Source organism: Erythrolamprus reginae, chromosome 1 (assembly GCF_031021105.1).
Source record: "Erythrolamprus reginae isolate rEryReg1 chromosome 1, rEryReg1.hap1, whole genome shotgun sequence".
Classification (NCBI taxonomy): domain Eukaryota; kingdom Metazoa; phylum Chordata; class Lepidosauria; order Squamata; family Dipsadidae; genus Erythrolamprus; species Erythrolamprus reginae.
In genome coordinates, this window is record NC_091950.1 from 38,024,183 (window position 1) to 38,040,101 (window position 15,919).

The 15,919-nt window shown below is 42.5% G+C and overlaps 1 protein-coding gene across 4 annotated transcripts in view; it reads left to right on the forward strand.

Annotated features, from left to right (window-relative positions):
• Positions 1-12,652, forward strand: part of FBXO34 (F-box protein 34) — an 87,435-nt gene extending 74,783 nt beyond the window's left edge. For all 4 annotated transcript variants that reach the window (XM_070749691.1, XM_070749700.1, XM_070749719.1 and 1 more), the window contains 2 exons: positions 7,509-7,717; positions 9,915-12,652. In XM_070749691.1, coding sequence (XP_070605792.1) covers positions 7,638-7,717; positions 9,915-12,036 — 2,202 coding nt within the window. In that variant the 5' untranslated portion in view covers positions 7,509-7,637 and the 3' untranslated portion in view covers positions 12,037-12,652. The remainder of the gene's footprint in view (positions 1-7,508; positions 7,718-9,914) is intronic.
• Positions 12,653-15,919: the final 3,267 nt, after the last annotated feature.

A 15,919-nucleotide genomic window follows, 5' to 3' on the forward strand; every position in this document is an offset into this window, starting at 1 on the left:
CACTCCACCAGCCCTCAAATTGTGTTGCCGGAATTCAGTGGTAAAAATAGCTGAATGTTTAACAAGCAATTTCCATTAATTTTTCAGGATTTGGGACAGTTTTACACACGGGAATAGGAGTGGCTTGTCAGCAGGAGGCTTCCCCATCTATGTCTTTAATAGCTCCACATCCCATCCCATTGCCTTTGTTTTTCCTTTCAGGGGCAATAGATAGAAACATAGAAGACTGACGGCAGAAAAAGACTCATGGTCCATCTAGTCTGCCCTTATACTATTTCCTGTATTTTATCTTAGGATGGATATATGTTTATCCCAGGCATGTTTAAATTCAGTTACTGTGGATTTACCAACCACGTCTGCTGGAAGTTTGTTCCAAGGATCTACTACTCTTTCAGTAAAATAATATTTTCTCATGTTGCTTTTGATCTTTCCCCCAACTAACTTCAGATTGTGTCCCCTTGTTCTTGTGTTCACTTTCCTATTAAAAACACTTCCCTCTTGAACCTTATTTAACCCTTTGACATATTTAATTGTTTTGAACACGTCTGTTTTTCAACATGCGGTTAAGTTTATTCATTTATTTTATTTATTTTATTTGATTTGTATGCCGCCCATCTCCGTAGACTCGGGGCGGCTCACATCATACAATAAGACAATTCATAACAAATCTAGTAAATTTAAAAAAACATTTAAAAAACCCATTATTAAACCAGTCATACACACAGACATACCATACATAAATTTTATAGGCCTGGGGGAGGGAGGGGGAATGCCTCAATTCCCCATGCCTGACGGCAGAGTTGAGTTTTAAGGAGTTTACGTAAAGCAAGGAGGGTGGGGGCAGTTCTAATCTCCGGGGGGAGCTGGTTCCAGAGGGTCGGGCCACCACAGAGAAGGCTCTTCCTCTGGGACCCGCCAGACGACATTGTTTAGTCGACGGGACCCAGAGAAGGCCAACTCTGTGGAACCTAATTACACGCCTCTGTCATCTCCAGCCAGATAGAATTACAATTCAACACGTCAGGAGGGGACAGTACATTGGGGAAGACTGTTCAGGATTTCCAATAAAGATTTGCCCTCCAGGCCCACCGCAATATCATCAGCTTTTGCCAGGGTCATACATCATCTATATTCAGCCGTGTAATTAATTTGTCACTCTTTTTTTGTTTATTTATTTATTTTTAATGCAAACATTTGAAGTTCTCAGGGTGGATTTAATCTGAAGAGACTTGAGGTTTTGGCAGAGTTGGATGGCATTTGCATACTTGCATATTGTTTTGTTAGGATCCTCTGGGACACCACCCCCCTCCCCCTGGCAGCCGGATGAGCTGTTTGAAATGGAACAGCTTTCTGCTTGATTTGCTAAGTCTTTTTTTTTTTTAATCCCATGTTAACAAAAACAGCAGAGAATTTTGACAAATGCAGCAAAAAAAAAGTCCTGCAAAGCTGAGCATCTGTGCTTTGGAGTAACTTATGTTCATATCAGTGGGATTCGTTTTTAGCAGGGTTCCTAAAACCTGGCAACTTTTAAGACTTTTGGACGTCAATTCCCAGAATTCTCGAACCAGCTATATGGGAATTGACCTCCACAAATCTTAAAGTTACCAAGTTTGAAGACCTCTGGCCTTTAGCTAGGAGGGCTTTGAGATGAGGTTGAGTAGATTTCAAGGCTGACACATCCTTCCATCCTTCCGAGGTGGGTAGAATGAGGACCCAGATTGTTGGGGCCAATATATGCTGACTCTAAATCACTTAGAAAGGGCTATAAAGCACTGTGAAGTGGTATATCATTATCATTATTATTTATTAGATTTGTATGCCGCCTCTCTCCAAAGACTCGGGGCGGCTCACAGAACACAATACAGAAACAGTATGTGTACAAATCTAATAATTAAAAACTATAAACTAAAATCCCATTACACTAAAAAGCAGTCAATAACTCAATCACATCCACACATTTAATGGTCAGAAGGGTGGAGAGCATAATTTAACTGCCCCATGCCCTGGCGACATAGATGGGTCTTGAGGCTCTTGCAAAAGGCGAGGAGGGTGGAGCTGATTCCAGAGGGCCGGGGCCGCCACACAGAAGGGGCTCTTCCCCTAGGTCCCGCCAGGTATAGAAGTCTAAATGCTACATATATAAGAAAATGGATAGCAATTTTGGCATATTTAACCAAGAAGATCATAAATGATTATAGACATACAGTTAAGCAAAAAGTGAACGTGTTGGAGTCCAGTCAATTTGTAAGGATTTCATCTATTTTTTGCTATATCAATTATTCAAAGTTGGTTTATAACTGGAAATGATTGCCAGTTGGAGATGTAGTGATTCCTGTTCTGAAAATTTGTTTCCAGTCATTTCCTGCATGAATAGAGAAAGAATTCTTGGCTGAAATCTTAGCAACCCGTTTTCAGCTAGTTAAAAAATTGACTTTCATAAAGTTAGTTGTTACATCAGTTCAAAAAGATATGGGTTATTCTCCCAGCATACTAAGTTGGGTGGCTACTAAAACTAAGTCAGGAAAGCTGGCTGCATAGACCAGTGTTTCCCAACCTTGGCAACTTGAAGATATTTTGACTTCAACTCCCAGAATTCCCCAGCCAGCGAATGCTGGCTGGGAAATTCTGGGAGTTGAAGTCCAAATATCTTCAAGTTGCCAAGGTTGGGAAACACTGGCATAGACCATTTTGAGACTCTAGTGATTGCAGCAGCTATACATATGGTAAACATTGGACAAGAGGGACAATCAACATGGCCACCACCTGCAGCACGGTCAACATCAATACAATAAGAGAATTTCTCCTGGGCGCATATCAGCATATCACAACCCACTGAGTTGATCACTGTTGTTATTTGATGTTTAAGGTCATCGAGGTTAGTGGGTAGCGATAGAACATGAACGAGATCTTTTACGGTTAGGTCTGGGGATCTTGCAGGCCAAGGACAAAGAGTAAGGTCTTGGGCCCCCTAACCCATGAAACCTTTTCCGGAGGACTTGCCATTTCAAGGGTAAACAAACAATGGAACGTTGCCGGAAGAATGACACGACTACATTGCCCCTGTGGCAGCCATTCAAAACATGATAACTCCTCTTTCACTTTTTTTTTTTATTTTACAAAAAAAATATTGAATTTATATACAATTAAAAAGACAGTACATAATCTGTAGTATCCACTTCATATTTCTGTAAACTAGCCTCGTATATGCACCAAGACAAATTCCTTGTGTGTCCAATCACACTTAGCCAATAAAGTTATATTCTATTCTATTCTAGTATTGTACATTTGTCTTAAAACAAACAAACACCTTCCACGAAAGGAGAAAAAGACAGAGAAACAAAGGAGAAAAAGAAAATAAAGAACACATAAGAACGTGAAAATAACAAATGATAAATGGATTAGCTGTCAACATAGACAGCAAGGGTGTGTGCGTGTTTGTTTCACGTTCTTATGATCTCTTTCAAATGGTCACTGACTCATTACATGACAATGCTTGAGAACTGAAGCAATGCGTCATGAAATTGGTTCGTTCTTTTCAAATAACCCTGTACAGTGATACCTCGTCTTACGAACCCCTCTTCATACGAACTTTTCATGATACGAACCCAGTGTTTAAGATTTTTTTTGCCTCTTATTCTGAACTATTTTCACCTTACAAACCCGAGCAGCCGCCGGGATTTCCCTGAGGCTCCTCGAATCCCTTCATTTTTGCCAGCGCTGCTTGGAATCCCAGCGACAAACTCCCCCCTTCCAAACTGCATGGGGGAAAAGACTCATAGAGTTCAAGAGAGGAGAAAGGTGTGGAAGAAATGAGCAGAATGGGGTGGGCAAAAACGGCAGGACCCATGGAGATCAAGAGGAGAAAGGTGTGGGGAAAATGAGCAGGACAGGGTGGGAAAAAACAGGAGGGAAAGACTCATGGAGCTCAAGAGGAGAAAGGTGTGGGGAAAATGAGCAGGACAGGGTGGGAAAAAACAGGAGGGAAAGACTCATGGAGCTCAAGAGGAGAAAGGTGTGGGGAAAATGAGCAGGACGGGGTGGGCAAAAACGGCAGGGACCCATGGAGCTCAAGAGGAGAAAGGTGTGGGGAAAATGAGCAGGACGGGGTGGGCAAAAACGGCAGGGACCCATGGAGCTCAAGAGAGGAGAAAGGTGTGGGGAAAATGAGCAGGACGGGGTGGGCAAAAATGGGAGGGACCCATGGAGCTCAAGAGGAGAAAGGTGTGGGGAAAATGAGCAGAACCGGGTGGGCAAAAACGGGAGGGACCCATGGAGCTCAAGAGGAGAAAGGTGTGGGGAAAATGAGCAGAACGGGGTGGGCAAAAACGGGAGGGACCCATGGAGCTCAAGAGGAGAAAGGTGTGGGGAAAATGAGCAGGACGGGGTGGGCAAAAACGGGAGGGACCCATGGAGCTCAAGAGGAGAAAGGTGTGGGGAAAATGAGCAGAATGGGGTGGGCAAAAACGGGAGGGACCCATGGAGCTCAAGAGGAGAAAGGTGTGGGGAAAATGAGCAGGACGGGGTGGGCAAAAACGGGAGGGACCCATGGAGCTCAAGAGGAGAAAGGTGTGGGGAAAATGAGCAGAACGGGGTGGGCAAAAATGGGAGGGACCCATGGAGCTCAAGAGGAGAAAGGTGTGGGGAAAATGAGCAGGACGGGGTGGGCAAAAATGGGAGGGACCCATGGAGCTCAAGAGGAGAAAGGTGTGGGGAAAATGAGCAGAACGGGGTGGGCAAAAACGGGAGGGACCCATGGAGCTCAAGAGGAGAAAGGTGTGGGGAAAATGAGCAGAACGGGGTGGGAAAAAATGGGAGGGACCCATGGATCTCAAGAGGAGAAAGGTGTGGGGAAAATGAGCAGAACGGGGTGGGAAAAAACGGGAGGGACCCATGGAGCTCAAGAGGAGAAAGGTGTGGGGAAAATGAGCAGAACGGGGTGGGAAAAAACGGGAGGGACCCATGGAGCTCAAGAGGAGAAAGGTGTGGGGAAAATGAGCAGAACGGGGTGGGAAAAAACGGGAGGGACCCATGGAGCTCAAGAGGAGAAAGGTGTGGGGAAAATGAGCAGAACGGGGTGGGCAAAAACGGGAGGGACCCATGGAGCTCAAGAGGAGAAAGGTGTGGGGAAAATGAGCAGAACGGGGTGGGAAAAAACAGGAGGGAAAGACCCATGGATCTCAAGAGAGGCTCTTTTCGCCTTGCTTCGTTGGGACTGCCACCTCTTGCCACTTCTCGCTGTCCCTTCCCCCACTCCGTTCGCCTCAGCTTAGTCTGCCCCCACCCCCCGGCTTTCTTTTTTTAAAGCCTTAATGTTTGGGATTTTCCTAATGGGCTTGCACGCATTATTGGCTTTTCCATTGATTCCTATGGGAAACATTGTTTCATCTTACGAACCTTTCACCTTACGAACCTCCTCCCGGAACCAATTAAGTTCGTAAGATGAGGTATTACTGTATAACTAAGACCTCAGCCTTTGGTGGTGGTGTTTTGCGACTTCATGATAGCTTTTGGCCTTCTGTCCTAGAGATGACACCTGTTTCTTGAGGAGTTCCAGTGTCCTGCTCTGGATTCCTGAGATAAAGGAACAGAATTGACATTTTTCCAAAGCATATAAAGTGACACACTGATGCTATTTTATGGGGATCCATAATACAATTATATTGATATCTATGCGTTCATAAATAAAGAGCCTGATTGTTAAGGTTGATATTAGTCCGTATTTTTAACAAACATAGTGTTTAGTTTCCACCCTGTGTTCTGGCCACAAGTTCTGTATTTGCTTCAGATAAATTTCTAGGCTTCTTTCCAGGTGTAAGTGTAGAGGCATCAGTACAAGTTAGCTTATGTCTGTGTTTACAATATCCTACCCAAAATGCAATCAAGGAAAAAATATCCCAGTCAAGGCTGGTAGAATAAGCTACCCCACTGCTTATAAGCAACCAGAAATCTACATTCCCTATAATGATGCTTTGTAGTTTGGTAAATGAAATGTCTCTAAGAAGCTACCTTGAAAATGTTTTGTTTCTTTGTTTCTCTCCAAATTCCAATATTCTGGATAAAATGTTAAAAGCCAGCATTGCATTCTGAGAATATCTGCAATTTTTAAAAAAAGTTTTTTGGATTTTTATTTTTAGAATATACATCAACACGTGATGTATCTGAATATTGTTCATTTTGGGACAAATAATAATATTAATGGTATTTGTTAACATTGGTCGGTCCTGATGCAGATGAATAACAGGTGATGAAACTCACATATAGCCTTGGTTATGGTATATACCACATAGTTGGCTGGATTCATACTCCGTGGTTTACAAACTAACACACACACACACACACACACACACAGAAACCCTCTGATTGCTTAGCATTTGTGTGACGTTCTCTGCAACTATCTGCGAGACCGCCTTCTGCCGCACAAATCCCAGCAACCGGTCAGATCCCACAGAGTTAGTCTTCTCCGGGTCCCGTCGACTAAACCAGTGTTTTTCAACCAGTGTGCCGTGGCACACTAGTGTGCCGCGAGACATGGTCAGGTGTGCCGCGAAGCTCAGAGAGAAAGAAAGCAAGAGTGAGAGAAGGCAAGAGAGAAAGAAAGCAAGAAAGAGAGAGAGAGAAAGAGAACGAGAGAGAGAAAGAAAGCAAGAGAGAGAGAACAAGAGAAAGAAAGAGAGAGAGAGAGAAAGAGAGAGAAAGAGAGAAAGAAAGCAAGAGAGAGAGAAAGAGAGGGAGGGAAGGAGAGAGAGAGAAAGACATAAAGGGAGGGAGGGAGAGAGAAAGAGAGGAAGGAAGGAAGAGAAAGAAAGGAAGGAAGGGAGAGAAAGAGGGAGGGAGGAAAAAAAATAGAGTGAAGGGGAGGAAGAGAGAGATAATTTTTTTGTCCACACTTTTTTAGCCGCCCCCCCCCCCCCCCCCGATCAATGTGCCCCAGGGTTTTGTAAATGTAAAAAATGTGCCGCAGCTCAAAAAAGGTTGAAAATCACTGGACTAAACAATGTCATCTTGCAGGACCCAGGGGAAGAGCCTTCTCTGTGACGGCTCCGACCCTCTGGAATCAGCTCCCTCCAGAGATTAGAAATGCCCCTACCCTTCTTGCCTTTCGTAAACTCCTTAAAACCCACCTCTGTCGTCAAGCGTGGGGGAACTGAGACACCTCCCCCTGCCTATGTATTTTTTGTGCATGATATGACTATATGTATGTTTTTTATATTGGGGTTCCTTGCTTTTAGATTTTTAAATGTACAATTGTTATTTTAGATTCTAATTATTAGATTTGTCGTTATATATTGTTTTTATCACTGTTGTGAGCCGCCCCGAGTCTGCGGAGAGGGGCGGCATACAAATCTAATAAATAAATAAATAAAATAAAATAAATCTGTGCCCCTCCTATTTTAAAGGTTTTTTTTTACCATGAATGTTGGCTGAAGTACTGGTGGGTTATGCACACTTTACTAATTCAAGACCTCAAGCCTGATCACATAATTTCATTTCTTCCCACCTGTTTTTAGGTGTCAAAGACCCAGTTGGCCATTGCAAAAAGCTGAACAAACGGATGCAAGAGTCCTGGCAATAGACTGAGATGGATTGGCTGTGACAACCTGTGGCTGGTGGAAGGGGGGGAGGGAGTGGGGAGAGTGATGATGAAGAGTTCCTGTCGAGCTGGCCTCCACCGGGAACTGCTGAATTCTACTTCCTCCACCTTCTACCCAGTCAAACGGTATGAAAGCCTTGTGACTTCTGTGGCCAAGAGAAATTCTCCAGAGCTGTCCAGCTTCTGCTTTGGGAATTGCTTTCCTATTTGCTGCACTCACTGGCTAAAAGAACTGGTGTGGGGGATGCCCCCAGGAATGCTTAGGTTTATACACTGCTCAAAAAAAATAAAGGGAACCCTTAAACAACACAATATAACTCCAAGTAAATCAAACTGTCCACTTAGGAAACAACAATGATTGACAGTTAATTTCACATGCTGTTGTGCACATTCAACTTTGTAAAGAACAAAGTATTCAATGAGAATATTCCATTCATTCAGATCTAGGATGTGTTATTTGAGTGTTCCCTTTATTTTTTTGAGCAGTATACATTGCTTTCCTAGCAAAATGGCGAGGTATGGTTTAGAATACAGTGCTTATTTCAGAGATAGAAAAGGAAAGAATAGGCTGTTTTCGAATGAGTCACAAGAACACATCAAATTATTTGAATTGTTTAAAAATTGGCTATGCAAGAAGGGATTCAACAGCAAACGAACTGTCATATAAGCTAACACCTCTCAGCTTAGCCACTTTAAAATATGCTGGCTGGGGAATTCTGGGAGTTGGTCCATACATCTTAAAGTTATTAAGGAACACAGGCAAGCAGTGTCGACTGGTGGGGCCGTGGCGAAGGGTCTTCTCTGTGGTGGCTCCGGTCCTTCTGAAAGGCTTTAAAAACAGGGCTTTGATGGCAGGCCTGTAGCTGTTGCACGATACACTCTGCTCTGGCCAGTAGTAATGAATGAGAGAGATATGAATGTTTTAATATTGGGGGTTTTAATATTTAATATTGGTTTAAAATTTTGTATTTTGTATTTTTACTGTTATACGCCGAACTGAGTCCGTCAGGAGATGGGCGGCCTATACATTTAAACAAACAAACACTGATACAAATCACAGAGGAGTTCTGAGAGAAGGTGAGGTTAGCAATTTTAATCTGTATGCACCAACTCCCAGAATTGCTGACCCCCTTGACTTGGCACCATCAGTTGTAGATTGTAGAAATCTACATTGCTGCAAAGCCAGTTGGTACTTCAGGAAAGTTGCTTTCATTCCTTTGGACTTTCCCTCTGGGGTCCTGTTATTGTATAAGCAGTGCTTATAGCATTTCAGCATGGGATCTCCACATCCTGGAGGGTGAGATGAATACTATTTACCGTGTTTCCCCCAAAATAATGCGTGCCCTGATATTAAGCCAACGGGGCTTTTCAGGGCACGTGTTGAAATAAGAGCCCCTCTCCCCAAATAACCCCCTTCCTCAACAATGTGCACGCATCCCCTGCCCCATCGGCCACTCCCAAATTATGCCCAAACATCTTACCAAAATTTGGCAGCTCGCCGCTTCTCTTTCTCGGCCAGTCTTTGCAGGGAAACTCCTTGAAATGTAAAGAAAAACATCTCACGAGTGTGAGCAGTTAACAACTTCTGGCACTCGTGATAAGTTTTTCTTTACATTGCAAGGAGGTTTCCCTGCAAAGACCAGCCGAGAAAGGGAAGCGATGAAACTGCCCAACGCTAGTAAGATCTTTGGGCACAGCAAAAAATATATAAGATGTTTGGGCACATCAAAAAATATATAAGACAGGGTCTTATTTTCGGGGAAATACGGTACATACATGATTGCAAAGTAATATGGTTCCTGATAAAGAGCTTGTTTGTCTGGATCTCAGTTATTCTGCGTAGCTACCTGTTTGTAGTCTCTGTGGCTCCCAAAGATGCATCAATTGAGGCAGTGTAGTTATTTCCTTTTTTAAAAAATAAGGTATTAAATAGACATACAGAATATTTATTACTCTAAATAAAACCAAACTTCCAAACCTTCAAAAAACAAATTTGCTGCTGCTTAAACCTTTTGAAGTTTTAACGGAACCATTATATTTGTATTTTGAGAAAATTATGCTACCAATTTTCATGCTTTCAGCTTTCCATCAGGCAGATGTTCTAAGAGTAGGAAAAAAAGAGGAAGAATTTGGGGTACATAAGGACTTTTCCATACTGTTTATCCATCCCTGATAAAATGATTTGCATTTGTAACCAACCCACAATGTAATGATTCCAAATTTCATAGAGCCATTTTAATCCTTATCTTTACCCTTAAATCAGCAATATTTTTTAAAAAAGTATATCTTTTCTTTCTCACTCCCTTTCCCCTTTCCTCTCCAGAATATCTGGAATGCACTTAAAGCCCTATCTCAAGTTACAGAAGAAAGAGAGATCTTTTGAAATAAGCCTGGATTCTCCACGAAGCCCACCCATGACCGAACAGAGGTTGGCAAAAGATGAAAAATCTAGGAATCCCAAGCCAAACCTTTCACCCAATCCTCCGCCACTTTGGAAACCCTTGGGGAACCTCTCGACCAACGCACTCTACAGTAGGAACAGCAACCAAAGCCATGTGGAAGCACCCAGGGTCAAAGAGAAGAGAGCTACCCCGCCCGCCTCCATCCATCAGGGGGAAGAGGAAGAGGGATTGCTGGATATCTGGGCCGTTGTAAAGCCTGGGAATACAAAAGAGAAAATTGCCTTTTTTGCAGCCCAGCTATGTAGTGACACCCGGGTCTTTGCCGTGAAGAACAAAAGCACCTGGGACATTGATGGGCGAGCAACCAAGCGCCGGAAAAAGTCCCAAGATATCAAAAAGGCCAAGGTCCACTTGGAAAGGATGAGAGAGGCCAATGCGAGGTGCTACCAGCCCGAGCCCTTTGCCTGTGGCATTGAGCACTGCTCTGTACATAATGTGAATGACGTCGGTGAAGGAGGGTTCCCCGGTCGACCACTATCGGTTGTCGAGATGGTTGCTTTCCTGGAGCAAAGAGCAAGTGTTTTGCTGGCCAGTTGCACCAGAAACTCTTCCAGTGCCTCTGCCGTGCCCAGGCTTGCCGGGCAACCTAAACCGGCCCCTTCTGCTCCTGGGTTCTTTTCTGACTTCAGGGCTTGCGAGGTTCCGTCTGAAAAGCCTCCCTGTGGCAGTCACGGTGCAGAACAGCAAGCCGAGCCGGTGCGTGTCTTGGAGATGGTTGCAAAGCTTGAATCGGAATGCCTAAGGCACCAAAGTGAACGTGAAGCGGGGAGTTTATCTAGAAACAGTAGCTTCCGGCGGAATGTAGGGCGAGTGCTGCTGGCAAGTGGAATGCTACCAGAGAACGAGTCTGACAAGATAGCATCCCTGGTCCTCCACCAAGAAGAATGTAATGGTGAGAAGGCAGGGTGGGTGGGATCCAAGCACAATGGTTCAGTGGAAGCTAGTTTATGGGAAGGTCCCTCTTCCGGCCAGTCTTCCTTTGATGATTCTCTTGAAGGCAACCACGACCTTAAGCCTGGGCAAGGAACCATATCCGTCAACTGGTATGATTCTCCAAACATCCCTGAGTCCCATCCCTCTAAGTATTCGGAAGCAGTTCAGACATCTCCGCGTTTCTTATATAACAAACCTTCATCAGCTGAACACGCACCAAATGAATCACTAGATGTTCCCAATTTGAATGCAAATGTGAGAGTGAGTGAATCCCTGAATATTAGCATATCTGTCAGCAAGCTAGATCAGAGTTGCAAAAATCCCCAATCTTCTGATTTGAGCTTTGGTGAAGATTCTCTTCCAGGAAGACTTTTCTTGCTTTTATCCAAATGTGAAATCTCCCAAGAGTGCCTGCAGTCAGTGGAGACTCCCACGGAGGAATGTCCAGCAGGGGCCCAAGGAAAGGAAGCGTCCTCTGCTGGCTTAGTTTGTCTGAGAAGCCATGTTTCAGGTGACTGCCCTGGCATTTCCTCGGAGAATGCACTGCAGATCCTTGACTCATCTCATCTAAAGAGGCAGAGGTCTCATGACTTTTTGGAAACCAGGTTTAAGATCCAGCAACTTTTGGAGCCTCAGCAATATCTGGTCTTCCTGCCCCACCACATCATGGTGAAGATATTTGGTTTGCTCCCCACCAAGAGCCTGGTGGCGCTCAAATGCACTTGTGGATATTTCAGATTTATCATTGAGTACTACAACGTCAGGCCCGCAGATTCACGCTGGGTTCGTGATCCACGCTACAGAGAAGACCCTTGCAAACAGTGCAAAAAGAAGTACATCAAGGGGGACGTCTCATTATGCCGGTGGCACCCCAAGCCCTATTGCCAAGCTTTACCTTATGGGCCAGGGTACTGGATGTGTTGTCACAGGTCCCAAAAGAATGTCCCCGGATGTAAGTTAGGCCTTCATGACAATCATTGGGTCCCCGCCTGCCATAACCTGAATCGTACGATTCACAAGAAATCCAGGGAAATAGATGAGGACTGCTAGCACACCCGGCACATCTTTTGGGAGGCTCAGATCATGGGTAGAATTCCATGCCTTGTGATGTTTACACTGTGTATAGTTTGTGGGTGGTTTTTTTTCTCTCCTTTTCCTCTTCCACAGGGCTACGAAACTGTACATACTTTCAATCACAAAGGCCTTTTAAACCTTCTAAGAGAAAAGATTGCGTTTAGCCCACCCGTGTACATAAGTGCTCTAGAATAGCTTCATCTTGGGTGTCTGACCGCCAGTTGACCAACATCGAAGGGCTGCAACGCAGCGCCCCAAGTGTTTGCGACTACAGTCCCGTGTTTTAAAAGTGTCTCGTTTTCAAATCTGTATATCGTGTACAAAATATACATTTATATATATAAATATATATAAATATATATTAACATTGTTTCTGAAAAGAAACTCTAAAAGATGTAAAAAAAACAGTCTTCAAAAAGGATGGTTTAACTGGACAACCTTAAAACTAGACTAGAACACATAAGCGGTAGGTTATATTTGAGGGCGCTAGCAAGGGAAAAGACGACTTGTCACATAGTAGGAGAGCTCTGGTCTATTGCATTCACCTTACCTTGGGTGTTTTTTTTTTTACTTAATAAAACATGCATTCTAAGCCTGTCCTTTATCATTCTTTTTCTGCCCAGTACTTTAAAAAAAGTAAGTACCTGGTAAGTTCTTAAAAGAAATTATTTGGAAAATAAACATATATTTTGTGGCACATTATTATTATTATTTAGATGCAACAGGTTTTAACATTGTCAAAGATATGAAAATGAATATTACAGATGTTAACCATTTCTGACGAATTTTGCAAATCAAAGAAAATATTATCTGCCGTTTATTTATTTTATTTATTATTTGGATTTGTATGCCGCCCCTCTCCGAAGACTCGAAGTTTGCAAATTAAATCTACAGTATCGTTTTTTTCAGACATCCACAAAGTTTTCTTGAGATTGCCAGCTTGCATAAACATTGACCTTAATCAAATAACATACTATTACCTATACTTATATGTCTTTACCTGCACATTACATAATTTGCATGGTGCCAACTTCACAATAAACCTAGACTCTTTGCCAGATATAACTGGTTAATAGGAGAGTCTGCGATTTAATCAGTAACAATGGCAGACAACTCAATCTTGCATTAAAAGCAGCTGCTTGTATCAGGAAGCAACTTTGCCTCATGAATCATATTTTGACTACTGAAAAGCAAGATTTATGTGCTTGGTTCCCTTTATAATCAAGATTCCATTTCAGGCTTCACTCTGTAATCTTGGTTGGTACTTCCTGTTAATCTTATGGAAAATTTGTGAACAAAAGAGCTAATTTTAAAAAATCCTACAGAAGGTTATGAAAGCAAATAAGGATAGCAAAGAACAGAGCTTGAAGAATTCCTTCCTTTCTCTCTTGACTCTTACATCAGTCAGTATGTAGTCCTATATCCTGAGCAGTGGTTTAATTCGTAATTGAATGGTTTAATTTTCTAGTTAGCATAAAATGGAGAATGCTACAAATATTTTAAAGCAGTGTTTTTTGAACTTGGCATCTTTAAGAAGTAAAAAAAAAGCAAGATGAGAAACCCGTTAATAGTGGTGGGGTGGTTTTTTTGGAAATATTAATTTTATAAATTGTTACATGCTCTGCAAATTACACTTTCAAAATACTGTACACTAAAATTAAAAAAAAACTATATAAATGAAAAATCGAAATGGTTTTTACAATGGAGGTTTTTAAGTTGTTGGATAACCATTTGTCTGAAATACTGTAAGGTTTCCTACCCAAGCAGAGGGTTGTACTAGAAGACCTTCAAGGTCCCTTCTAATTCTATGATGATGATGATGATTATTATTATTATTATTATTATTATTCATACATTTGAGGCAAATCTTTGATATTATTCTTAAGAAAAACACACTCAGAAATATCAAGCAATGTTTTATTAGTTAGTACTGTGCTTCATATAAAGAAAGCCAGACAGAGAAGTTCAAAAGAATTTGAGAATTTCAGCTGTGGAAATCTGTTAAGGAGAGAGAACAGCTCAGCTGGCTTAAATATGGCGAAGCAGTGGGAGAAAATTTTCAGATAAGAGAGGAAAATATAGGAGAAATTTCCATGTTCTTAGTTATGAGATCTTGTTAAGAATTTCTAATCTGAAAGGGTAATGGGAACCTCTAGTTTTGCCATTATCTCCTGTAAGGCAGGGGATTTGTCAACTGTAATATTTGTGGATTTCAACTCCCAGAATTCCCCAGCCAGCCATGAGTTGAGGTCCACAAGTCTTAGCAAGGTAGAACATCTTAGAACAGTGATGGTAAACCTATGGCATGGGTGTCACAGGTGTCATGCGGAGGCATATCTGCTGGCACGCAAGCTGTTGCCCTAGGTCAGCTCCAATGTGCATGTGTGTGCCCGCCAGCTGATTTTTGGCTTGCACAGAGGCTATGGGAGGGCGTTTTTGACTTCCAGAGATCCTCCAAGGGGATGGGGAGGGCGTTTTTACCTCCCCCAGCTCCAGAGAAGCCTGAGGAGGACAAAACACGAGCCTACTGGGCCCACCAGAAGTTGGGAAACAGTCCATTTCTGGCCTCCATAGGGCCTGCAGGAGGCAGGAGAAATGGTTTTCGCCCTCTCCAGGCATTGAATTATGCATGTGGGCACTCGCACATGTGCAATTGTGCACACCCACACTCTTTCGGTACCTGGAGAAAAAAAGATTCGCCATCACTATCTTAGAATATAGACGACTATATACAATAATCTGTAGTATGTATATATAGGTATGAGTAAGGTTTTGAACTAGGAACTCTGTTTCACTTCTACCATTAATCTCAGGTTACCCTTAGGAAATAATGGAGTAACAGTAGAAAGGGAAGTTGGAGATCTTCTAATCCAACCTCTGCTTAGGCAGGGAACCCTATACCATTTCAGATACACGGTTATCCAGTATCTTCTTTAAAACTCCCAGTGTTGGAGCATTCACAAATTCTGGAGGCAAGCTGTTCCACTGATTAATTGTTTTAACTATCAGGAAATTTCCCTTTAGTTCTAAGTTGATTAGTTTCCATCCATTGCGCCTTATCCTGTCCTCAGATCCTTTGGATAATATGTTCACTCTTCTTTGCGGAAACCCATTAGATATTGGAACACTACTCTCATAGAACATAATTTTTATTGGCCAAGTGTGATTGGACACACAAGGAATTTGTCTTGATGCATACGCTCTCAGTGTACATGAAAGAAAAGATATGTTAAGAATCATAAGGTACCACACTTAAGCAAATAAGTACAAATAAGCAATCAAATCATATTAGGAACCAGTCAGTATAAATCGTACAAGCAACAAAGTTACAGTCATACAGTCATTAGTGGAAGGAGATGGGTGATGGGAACAATGAGAAGATTAATAGTAGTGCAGACTTGGTAAATAGTTTGAGAGCGTTGAGGGAATTATTTGTTTAGCAGAGTGATGGCATCTAGGAAAAAACAGTTGTGTCTAGTTCTGATGTGCACTGCTCTATAGTGTTGCCTTGTGGATAGGAATTTAAACAGTTTGTGTCCAAGATGCGAGGGTCCGTAAATATTTTCATAGGCATCTTTTTGACTTGGAAGGCAGGTCCTCAATGGAAAGCAGTTGTTTTTTCTGATTATCCTCTGAACTCTGTCTGTCTTGTTGGGTTGCAGAACCAAACCAGACAGTTATAGAGTTGCAGATGACAGACTCAATGATTCCTCTGTAGAACTATATCAGCAGCTCCTTGGGCAGTTTGTGCTTTCTGAATTGATGCAAAAAGAACATTACTGTGCTTTTTGATGTTTTCGATTGTAGGTGTCCACTTTAGATCTTGCAATATGGTAGAACCTAGAAATGTAAAGGTTGT